Here is a 12,558-nt window from a genome sequence, read left to right on the forward strand (position 1 = left end):
ATTAGTACTAGTTCTTATATACTTTTAATTAAAAATACAAAACTACTTTTACAAGAAATTATGTCTTACCGGTAAGTCAGTGAAAGCAATACCTAAAAAGAAAAAAAAAAGTGGCATTAGAAGCTGTTTTTCAAAGGCAGAGTATGGCGACAAGCTGAATTTCTAACTAAAAAGAAGGGAAAATATAGCAAAGGAAGAAAAAAATTAAAAACCTAAATATAAAATAATAAGACTAATTTTTTTCTCACTAACACCTAAGCTGCTTTATCCAACCTTACTATTTAATCTTCCTTACCTATATTTATCTTTTAAATAACTTTGAGGGGAAAGGAAAGATTTCCTGTTAAAAATGGGGGGGGTGAATAGAAAATATAGTACTTTTGTTTCCTTTTAAAAAAATCTTATAAAAGTACATTCTCAGAGCTCTGACTACTCTGGACAAAAAAATTTAATTCCTCCTTCAAAGGACAAAGATTTATACAGTTGAGAATTTCTCTTAAATGTCCGGTGACAGTAATTTCAACAGTCATGTACCAAATACACTTGCACAATGGCAATATCACCGGAATACATCTAATGACATCCCAAAGTGATGGTGTAATCTCCCTCCAAATATTCAAATATATTACTTAGCTGAAAATAAGGTAATAAGCAAACCAAATATTTCTGCAGGACCTCATTCATAGGTTTACAAAGACTGAGCTCTAGAAGAATGGGAGGGGCGGTGTTGGTGAGCCAGCTAAGCAAAGCTCTTCCAGTGTAAACACACATTGACACAAAATACAGCCACGCCAGCACCACTGCCTCTGCGGTGCCGATCGCCTTCTAAAAATGGAGGGCCCTCCTGTTATATTATCTTTAAGGTCTCTTCCCACTTGAGAGTCTATGGCTCTATAATTGTGCTGTACCACCAGAAAACACAACTATCTAACTCTATTTATTAAAGTAATAAAGTTAAAAGGCAAAGTGACTAAATCTCTATTGTACATGTTTTTAAATAAATGGTAAAAACAGTGCTTTGTAATTAAAGTACTGTTTTTATGACTTTTAAAAACTAGTGAACTCATGTTAGCTTGTCAAAAGGAAAAGCGAAGCTGGAGATCCCCCCACCCTCCATAAAACATTCGGATTACCTTCAGCTTCATTAATAAGTAGAAAGCAAACTGACTATGGGCCAGTCAGTTTGAGAATATGAGAATTTATTCTAAAAATTTCAGAAAACTAAAAAGAACACAGAAAGCAGCAAGAATAAATATGACCATACATATTTCTACCATTTTTCATAAAACAGCAGTCTAATCAATTATTTTCCTCAAAAATGTCTACTGATAAAGATTGTCTAAATTCATATTGCTTTAGCAAAAATTCCCTTCTGTCAGTAATTACTGAAATCCTTACTTTACCAAAACCTCTAATGAAAAACCCAACTTAATTCTATAGATGAATACTTTTGAACATTGCCAAATACAGCATCCACAACCTATACATGTTCAGACCACAAAGATGGCACTTTAACAAGCTGTGTAATTATTTAAATTTTACACAGAAAATAATTTTTCCCCTATTTCCTAATCTGATTATCAAGAGGCTTTTTGAAAAGTTATCTTCAATTGATGAATGATAATCAATAAAACACAATTTTAAAATTTCAAGTAAATTAACTTGCATACTGAAATGTTTCTCCTTTAATTATTTTCTCAAAAACCTTTCCATTTCTCTTTATGTGGTAAGTAAATATATATTTTGAAAACCTTCATGAGACAGAAACTAAAGATGTATCGGCCTTGGGGCAGAAATTATCCACTTCGGGAAATACAAGGGAAGCATAACTGAGTAATTTCTTATCTTCTAGATGCTAGAATCTGGATCAGAGATAAGCACGCTACTCTATAAAGGGCCAGCAAGTAAATATTTTCTGCTCTCTAGGCCATGTGGTCTCTGTTTCAACTACTCAATTCTGCTACCGTAGCAGGAAAGCAGCCATATACAGTACATAAATGAATGGGTGTAGCTGTGTTCCAAGGAAACTTTACTTAGAAAACAGACAGGAGACCGATTTGGCCCATGGGCCACCACAGCTTGCTGGCCTCTGTTCCAGTGGAACACTTTCTGCTCACCAATGTTCTACCACTGCACCCCCAGCACCTGGCCAACGATAATAAATAACCTTTAGTGAGTACTCACTATGTGTAGGGCAATCACTTGAGAACTTCACATGCATCACTTTGGCTTGCTCTAACAACTTTAATAAGGTAGGTAATACAGTGATCTGATTTTATGATCTGAGGCACAGAAATGTTAAGTAACTTGCATAAGGTCATACAGCCAAACCAGGAGATAAACCCAGACAACTAAAGAACCCATACTGACCACTGTTATACTGCCTCTGTATGTGCTTAATAAATATTTACTAAATTTATGAATGAATAATGCCAAATATTTCAAAGTGACTTAATTCTAGAATGTGATCCTATCATTAGGCACCCTTTTCTTAAACAGCATCTCACATTTTAAAAACAGCTTCCTTGCTCAAAAGAAAATTTCAAGGTAAATACTTGTGGAAATCTAACAGGAAAAAAATAATACCACATCACCTATGATCTTCTCATCTCCTGAAATAAAATTTCTTCTCTGGAATAAAGTTTGAAAACTGTAAAAAGGTTAATTTTGGTTTTAAAAATGTCATCTTTTGCATTTTTGAACCAAAGGCCATACCTAAAAGCAGATTTCTCCTGGTTTACTTTAAGATCGCAAATATCTTAAGCAACCAAGCCAACGAAGACTATGCCAGTGAACTGCTTTGGTAAGTCAGAGCTGAGCACTAACAACAAATACACTAAAATGCCTGTATCCTTCTGGAAACCAGTTTGCCACAGCAATCAAACCACAAATACATATAATCTGCATGGCGACCTTTATCAACATTCTTGCACCAAAAAGAATGTAAGAATCTTTGTGACAGCCTTTAAATTAGATAGCACAGGACTTCAGAATCAATATTAATAATCAGAAGGAAAAGTTTTAACCTGAATGTAAGTATGAAGAAGACAGTAACTTAATATAAGGAGTATGTTGAGACACTAAAAAAAAAAAAAAAAAAAAAAAAAAAGACTATTACCAATGTAGCCAAAAATTTAGAATCTTCTACTATGAAATTACAGAATAGTTTTTGTATTATATTCAAGAACATTTACCGTATGTCTAAGCATACTATCTGCGGCTTAATTTTTAAATACTATTAATAAGCAAACTGAATTTTCTGCCTTCTGGAGTTACTTAGTTTTTGCCTTTTTTCACTTTACTTCAACAGAAATAATTTGCCATAAATCAAGGATGTTTCAAACAGTAAAATAATGTGAAACTTTTTTACTTTTAAAGCATCAGTTTTGCTATCCTTTATACTTTCTTTAATACAAAACAAAAACAAGCAACTTCTAAGAAAAGGGAGCATAACAATTATACACAATTTAAAATCTGAAGTATTATGCATATTCAACTAAAACCCCTGATTTCCTGTTAGTCTTACAATGGATAGATTTCCTCATGTTTTCATTAATCTACTTATTTGCCACCTGTCTTTTACAAGTTTTGCTGTTATTTGCTCATTTAATTCTGCTCACTTTTGCAGAACTAACTTGTAGTCACCATCCTTTATCAACCTTTGTTAGCAGGCCTGATTTTTCAGTATGTCAACGCCCTTCATTTGGTTGGGGGCATCAAGCTTTTTCTCGCTTTGTCATTACCCCCATACTATACTAAAAACTGACAGCTCTTTCTTCTAAGCACCTGTTACCTAGAGAACTGGATCATACTGTGACAGGCTTTATTCAAAGCAAAGCAGAAAACAATTAGCATTTCTACTTCTAGAATAAATATCTGAGTACGAGGTTATTTCTAGTTAGTCCTATATATGTGATACAGTGTGGCCTTCATTGTAAAAAATAAGGGTTTTTAGTTGAATATGTGTCCATTATACTTCGGATTTAAATTGTCACCATTTCCTCAGCTTCTACCTAGAAGGAGCAAAAAAATAATTTCCAGAGGCAACTACTCATAAAGGAGAATTACACAAAAATATTACTACCATGATGTAAGTACAATAATCATAACATCTGGTTATTTAACATGCAATTCATTATCTTAGTACCTAAACTATGTCCATTCTTGGTGTAGAAGCAGGTATTGTTGATAAGGTTAACACAACAGCCAATGACATCACCAGTCGTAAAAGTTGGTCCATAAGGTTGTCCCGTTCCAGAAGAACAAAATGAATGTCCATCATCACCATGATAACCATATGAATGTTTATCCCAGCCTAAAGAGAAAGTTCCAGTATATTTACAGTGAAAAGTAAGGTTACTCTATACTAGAGCTATTCACTAAGATTATAACAAGCTAAGCAAGAATAGTACAACAGATAATACAAAGATAAAATTCCCAAAAGTACATTTAAATTCTCAACAATAACAGTACATAACTTCTATATAAAACACTGCTTACCACATTAAGGAAAATAAATCCACCACACGGAATGCTAAAATATATCTTAAACAGAGAGGACTCCTATCAGAAAACACCAACAAACATAGCAAGACACATTTTCCATGCATATTTCCTTTGCTAATAGACCAAAGGAATTTTGCTTTGATTTGGTTTAAGCACACACACACACACACACACACACTTTAATATAACAAAAGATTTTTCTTTCAATTTTCAAAAAATTTCCTCCAAGGTTAATTTTTAACATTAGTAAATAGGATACCAGAAAATATAATCGAAGAATCACTTCCATATGATTAATGGTTTTAGGAAGCAGTTCTCCTACCTCAATTCACACCTTTCTTAGTTTACTTTTAATATCAGCCTACATTCCCAGAATATTAAAACAACTAAAAATGGTTTAAAACCTAGGAATGTGTTGGGTAGGAAACAGAACCAACCACATTAAAACATTTAAAGTAGTTGATATGACTATGTACTGGAAGTTAAAAATACCAACAAACAAAACAAAAACAAGCAAAACAAAACAAAACAAAACAATGCATGGTATACTTGTTATGTTTTGCTAAATAGCATAAAATTTATTAAAACCATTCAGCTCGACTTTGAACTCATAAGTGATTAAAAATATAGAAGATTAATGTACTTAACTATCTCCAAGTTATTACTTGACATTTTTAGCCAGAGTTAGCCATAAGACTGTACTGTAATTCAATTACAAGTGTACCTGGTAGTCTATTCATGTTCACACCTTGAGCAGAAAGACCAATTCCCATGTAACTGTTTAAAAAAAAAAAGGAAGGAAGGAAGAAAAGCTGGTTATTATAGTCATATATGTATAAATTACCAAACACTCTCAAACATTATTGAACCAAGCCCAAGATGAAACTCACAGGGTAGCTACAAAAAAGTTACCAGAATTCATGAAATAGCAAAAAGGGAAATATTAAGCAACAATAAAACCCAGATTCACAGTAAATTCCTATAGCAATCATTCATAAATATACCCAAAGTATTATTAATACTTAAATACTCTAAAAACTATAAAAATCTTTCCAACGTATCTACACAAATATTTAGAATTAAGACTTCTAACAAAAAGTATAGAGGGACTTGTGGAAGAAAAACGAAATACTAAATAAGAAACAAATGTGTTTTCAAAAGGATACAGTAAAAATCTAGTTCCACACACATACACACACAAAGACATGGAGACATACTGAAAAAATATCCAATTCATATAAAAACATCTGAAATACCTAACAGAATTATACTAAAAAGTATATGCTATGGGGTATCTATATATTCGTTTTCCAAAAGTATTTTGGCAAATTGATAATATGGACTTAAATATGAGACTCAATTATTAATTTATGAAACACCAGACAAAATTATCTCCACAAAAGAAATACAAGAGGAAAAGGTAATTATTAGGGTATGCAATTTATTTTAAAAGCTTATAAAATATTAATAAAAACTGATAAAGACAGTTCAAAAGGGGGAAAGCATAAAGAAATATATTTACAAGTATCGATGCAAAAAAAGAAGAACTAAATGAAAAAGCAAACTGAATCCATTTGTTAAAAGGCTAATTGTCGGTGATTGTATCATGATTTAAAATGGTATCTGACAAATTTCAGCTACCACTCCTAATAAAAACTCAAATAAAAATAAAAGTAGGGGCTTCCCTGGTGGCGCAGTGGTTAAGAGTCCGCCTGCCAATGCAGGGGACACGGGTTCGAGCCCTGGTCCGGGAAGATCCCACATGCCGCGGAGCAGCTAAGCCCGTGCGCCACAACTACTGAGCCTGTGCTCTAGATCCCGTGCTCCGCAGCAAGAGAGGCCACTGCAACGAGAAGCCCGTGCACACCAACGAAGAGTAGCCCCCGCTCGCCTCAGCTAGAGAGAGCCCGTGCGCAGCAACAAAAACCCAACACAGCCAAAAATAAATAAATTTATAAAAAATAAAAATAAAATAAAATAAAAGGAGACTACTTAAATATAACACACTTTTTTCCAAATCTAATACAGCAAGCAAGGCATTCAACAGTGAGACACTGAAGTCATTTCCATTAAAATCAGGAACACAGAGATGCCAACAACTGTTAAACATTGTTTTGAAGGTTTTAGTTTAATAAAATAAGAAAATAGGAAGCTTAATAAGAGAACTAAATAACCAGTATAAATATTACAAGACATAAAATTATCTTAATTGTAGTTGCTCTGATTATATACATAGGAAACTATGGAACATGCTAAAAGCTTTTAGAATTAACTAGTTATTTTGGAAAAATGACTGAATTTAAGAAAAACATTTTAACTTCTTTTCTAGTAATAACCAGCTAGAGAAAGGAAGTGGAATATATAGACATATCAGTCATAATAACTACAGAAATTATAAAACAAGAGTAAAGAGCTCAAGTAAAGCTCCAGAATGATATCTTAAAAGTGGTAAATAAATGAGTATTTTAGGTATCTGGATAACTTGACAGCATAAAAATAGCAATCTTTCTAAAATGAATATACACATGTAATGAGATTCACAATATACTCCAAATGAATATTTAAAACTAGAGAAAGTGATTTTAAAAGTTCATATGTAAAAACAGAATTTTGATCAAGACAAAATTTAAAAAAAAAACTTAGTGTTTGTCCTACTAGATATTAAAACTCAGAAAATGGAATTCACAGGTGCAATATTACTAATAAGAGTAAGAGTCAAGTGACACAAGAATAACAAAACATTAAGAAACAGCATTTTGGATGTCTAGTCAAGACTCATATAAGTTGGTATTTTGACTCAGCCCCTTTGTTCCAAATACAGTATACAATGTAATTACTTATTTTTTTAAAAAGTAGTAAGTCACAAGATAATCTTTGAGAAGAAACACAAAACTGTGCTCTGGCCCTGCAAAGCTCTGCGTCCTTGAGCACCCATTAATGGGTAGGAGTTTCTCCTGAGGAAACAAAGACTAAAAAGGCTCCACAAGGGGATCATTAGCTATGCTCACTGCTTAAAGCCAACAACTGGAATAGGCTTCCCCTCCTGAAGGGGAAGAAAACACTGATACCACCTGCTGCCTTGGCTAAAATTCATTTGACATTGTTGTCTAGTTGAAGGGAAGGGGGAAGGAATAGCCTCTTAAGACCTGAACAAATTTACTGAATGGATTTGTTATTGAATCTGCAATACTCCCAATACCACTTTGAAGAAAGAACCTGGAAACTCTAATGTAGACCTGGTTTTAGATTGGGGACCCAGGAGTTAGAAAGCAACTATAAAGTATAATAAAGGGAATAAGTATAGAACTAGATAAACAAAATGGAGAAAAATGTTAAACTTTCCAATTAAAATAAGGCCACAAAAACAAAATTCTAAAATATACCAAATATATATATAAGACCAACAAAATACACAACTGGAACATGAATTCATTCTAGATGACATCAAACAATGGAGAGTATGACAAAAAAGTTTTTTTAATACATTTAGGATTATGTGAAAGAAAAAAGGAATCACCATCACTAAAAAATACAGTGGAGCACCAATATTTACTGAGATAATTTAGCTCGTGATTTTCCACAACTCAACTGAAAAATACGTTGGTAAGTTGAAAGTGCACACCACAGAGAAAGATAAAAACACATCACAGACTATCAATGCAAACAAAATCCTAAAAGCTTCCAAAAAGAAAGGCAGATTACCTCAGAAGGAATGACGATTAAAATGACAGCTGACTTCTCCCCAGCAACAGGTGATGACTGTAAACAATGGCACGAAGTACTGAAAGTAAAGAACTGTCAACCTAGAACTTAATTCCCAGGTAAAGCATCATCCAAGAATGAGGGCAAAATAAGATATTTTATGGCATAAGAAAGCTAACACTTTACTATCCACAAGTGTTCACAAAGGGACTATTTGAGAATAGGCTTTAGCAGGAAGACAAGTGAAAACAGAAGGAATGCATGGGACAAAGAAATGACAACTAGAAAAGAAAATGATGAAATGTAATTAAAATTAATTACTGAAAAAAACGCTATTAAGAATTTTAAAAATCTATAATCCAGTTATAATGTGCTAGAATACAATTCAAAATTACTTGACATATAAAGACATAGTAAAATATGACCCATATTCAAGAGAAAAGACAAGACAATGACCAGGAGAGCCTCAAGTCATTGGAATTAAAGCTAAAGTATTTAAGGCAGCTGCTGTTACTATGCTTAGGGATGTAAAGGGAAATATGCTTGCAATGAGTGAAATAGGAAATTTCAACAAAGAAAAAGAAACAATAAAAAAATGAAATTCTGGGGCTTCCCTGGTGGCGCAGTGGTTGAGAGTCTGCCTGTCGATGCAGGGGACACGGGTTCGTGCCCCGGTACGGGAAGATCCCACATGCCGCGGAGCGGCTGGGCCCGTGAGCCATGGCCGCTGAGCCTGCGCGTCCGGAGCCTGTGCTCCGCCAAAGGGAGAGGACACAACAGTGAGAGGCCCGTGTATCACACACACACACACAAAAGAAATTCTGGAGCTGAAATATATTTGAAATAAATATTTACTAATGTACCTAATGGCACACTGGAAATAGCAAAATGAGTAAGTAAACAATGACAGAACTGATCTGAAGAACAGAGAAAAAATACTGATGGACTAAAAGAGAGTCCCTTGGGCAGTAGCAAAAGGTCTAACATAAATGTAACCGAACTCCCACAAAGAGAAAGAGAATGGAACAAAAAAATTGAGAAAAATTCCCCAAACTGGGTAAAAGAAAAAAATTTACACATTTAAAAAGCATAGAAATCTCAGCAGGTTAAGTACAAAGAAAAGCACACATAGGCACAAATCACAGCCAAACAGCTAAAAACTAAGAATGAAGAGAAAATACTGAAAGCAGCCAGAAAAACATGATGCATTACTTTCAACAGGAGCGCTAAGCTGAATATCTCCTGACTTCTCAGAAGAAAATACGAAGAGGCCAGAAGATGGCTGAACAAAACATTCACAAGAGCAGAAAAGGGGAAGGGGAACCCATGCCAACACAGGGTGTTATATTAAGGAAATATCCTTCAAGAATGAAAGCGAAATAAAAATATTTCTCAGATAAGAGAAAAAGAATGTGTTGCCAGCAGACCTGCACTAAGAAAAATACTAAAGTAAATATGCCAAACTGAAAGGAATCAGATATATATATATATATATATATATAAAAAGGTATACCAGATATAACATATACAGGTACATCAGATAGATACCTGGATTTTCAGGAAGGAAAGAAGAGCATTGCAAATGGCACACACATGGGTACATAATAAAAGACTGTTTTCACTCTTGATTTCCTTAAAAACATGTATGACTCCTTGAAGCAAAAATAACATGTATTGCCCAGTTGATAAGTAGATGTAATACATATGGGTAACTACAGCAAAAAGTACAGGAAGAGGCAGTAAATGGACCTATATGGTTGCAAGTTTCTGTATTTTATGTGAAATAGTAAAACATTAATTCTTAGTAAGTTATGAAAATAGGGATATATACTAAAATCTTTGGAGTAGCCACTAAGAAACTACAGATATTAGTTAAAAAGCCAACAGGTAAATTAAGACAGAATTCTAGCAATATATCAAAATGATAATCTATCAAGACCAGGTGGTGTTAATCCAGGAACACAACACTTGTTTAACATTCAAAACACCAATCAATATATTTCATCAAATTAGGAGAAAACTCTTATGATCATTTAATTAGCTGTAGAAAAACATTTGACAAAATTCAACACCTATTCACAATAAAAACTCTCAGCAAACCAGAAATACGAGGGACCTTCACCAACCTACATTTACAAAAAACCTACAGCTAGCATTCGTAATAGTGAAATATTGAAAGCTATTCCCGTGAGATCAAGAACAAGGTAAGAATGCCAGCTCTCACCATTTCTATTCAACACTGTACTGAAAACCCTAAGCATTTCAATAAGGCAATAAAGAGAAATAAAAGGCATAAATAAAAAAGGAAGAAATAACTTGCCCAATGTCACACAGCTAATAAGTGGCAGAACTTATTGGGCAAGTTACTCATCTGAACAATGTGCTGATAATAACGGAACCTACCTCACTGGCTTGTTGTGCGGGCTAAGTATATTTGCAAATGCAAGGAACTCAGAGATGTGCCAAATTTATAACAAGAGCTGTGTTACTGTGACTGTTAGCATTTTATTCTCTGTGCCCAGTGGAGGCCTGGCACATAGAAGGTGCTCAATGCACAGTTTTGAAGGAATGAATAAATGAATGAATGATTAGTTTGATTAAAAAAAAAATCTCACGAAGTAATGGTATGACATATTTTTAGAGTTTAACATAGCTTGCTTATTTATTTATTTATTGGGCTGCATTGGGTCTTCGTTGCTGTGCACAGGCTTTCTCTAACCATGGCAAGTGGGGGCTACTCTTCCTTGCGGTGTGCGGGCTTCTCATTGCAGTGGCTTCTCTTATTGCGTAGCACGGGCCCTAGAGCACGTGGGTGTCAGTAGTTGCAGTGTGCGGGCTCAGTAGTTGTGGCTCACAAGCTCTAGAGCGCAGGCTCAGTTGCTGTGGCGCACGGGCTTAGTTGCTCCAAGGCATGTGGGATCTTCCTGAGCCAGAGATCGAACCCGTGTCCCCTGAATTGGCAGGCGGATTCTCAACCACCGCGCCACCAGGGAAGTCCCAACACATCTTATTGTTAAAACTGAATACAGACATATAAATATATTCATCTAATAAAAACATCCTATTTGGGGGAAAAAAAGGAAGAAATAAATCTGACTTTACTTGTAGATAACATTAATTTAACAAGAGATAATCTTAAAAAAACATAAAATAATCAGAATAAGTGAATTTAACATGGCTGCAGGATACAAAGTTATTGTATAAAAAAAATCTATTGTATTTGTATATACTGGCAGTAAACACTAAGAAGATAAAATTTAAAAAACAATTATGTCTACAATAGCACTAGAAAGCATAAAACATTTTAAGAACTGAAAAAAAGGCATGAAGAATTTCTCTGCTGAAAATTACCAAACACTGACGGGGGGAATTAAAGAAAATGTAAATAAATGGAGAGATATATCACATTTATGGACTAGAAGACTCAATACTATTAAGGCTGCAATTCTCTCCAAATTGATCTCTAGAGTCAATGCAATCCATATTATACTCACGCTAGGAGGTTTTTGTAAAAACTGACAGGCTGATTCTAACATTTATACAGAAATAAACAGGATCTAAAATATCCAAAGAAAGTTTGAAAAAGAATACAGATGTAGGACTTAAACCATCTGACCTCAAGATTTACCATAAACCTGAGTAAGCAAGACAGTATGGTACCAGAATTAAGGATCAACAAATAAATCAATGGAATGGATTCAAAAAGAGCTCAAAAAGAGATCCACACTTATACAATCATTTAATATTTTACAAGGGTGCCAAAACAATTCAAAAGAGTAAGGAAAGTTTTTCTAACAAACAGTGATAGAACTGATACCCATTTGGAAAAGTAAACATTAATCTCTACCTCACACAATATATAAAACTCAGCTGAAGACAGATCATAGTCCTAAACACGAAAGTTAAAACTATAAAGCTTCTAAAAAAAAAACACGTAAAAATGTCTTAATGACTTTGGGATAAAGCAAATACCTATCAGGACACAGAAAGCAAGAACCATAAAATAACAAACTCATAAATCAGACATCAGCAAAATTAAAATCTTCTGCTCAAAAGACATAAGACTATCCAATTTTTATAAATGGACAAAAGATCTGAATAGACACTTCACAAAATAATACTGCAAATAACCAAGAAGCACATGAAACTGCTACACAGCATTAGTCAGTCACTAGAGAAACACAAATTAGAACCACACTGAGATACCACCATGCACCCAGCAGAACGGTTAAAATGTAAGACTGGCCACACCAGTACTGCCACAGATTTGGCACAGTAAGAGCTTTCATACACTGTTGGTGGGAATGTAAAACGGGACAACTCCTTTGGAACCATGGCTGGCAGTGTCTC

General features: G+C 34.2%; 1 protein-coding gene across 2 annotated transcripts in view; it reads right to left on the minus strand.

Moving 5' to 3' along the window:
* RANBP9 (RAN binding protein 9) overlaps nucleotides 1-12,558 on the minus strand; it is a 90,025-nt gene that overhangs the window by 31,946 nt on the left and 45,521 nt on the right. For both annotated transcript variants that reach the window (XM_089918333.1, XM_089918332.1), the window contains exons 3-5: nucleotides 5,231-5,283; nucleotides 4,148-4,315; nucleotides 70-92 (exon numbers count right to left, since the gene is read on the minus strand). In XM_089918333.1, coding sequence (XP_089774459.1) covers nucleotides 70-92; nucleotides 4,148-4,315; nucleotides 5,231-5,283 — 244 coding nt within the window. The remainder of the gene's footprint in view (nucleotides 1-69; nucleotides 93-4,147; nucleotides 4,316-5,230; nucleotides 5,284-12,558) is intronic.

The sequence above is a fragment of the Delphinapterus leucas genome, chromosome 10, assembly GCF_059928025.1.
Source record: "Delphinapterus leucas isolate spDelLeu-1000000601 "Yukka" chromosome 10, BTC_Dleu_Yukka2, whole genome shotgun sequence".
In the NCBI taxonomy this organism is placed as follows: Eukaryota; Metazoa; Chordata; class Mammalia; order Artiodactyla; family Monodontidae; genus Delphinapterus; species Delphinapterus leucas.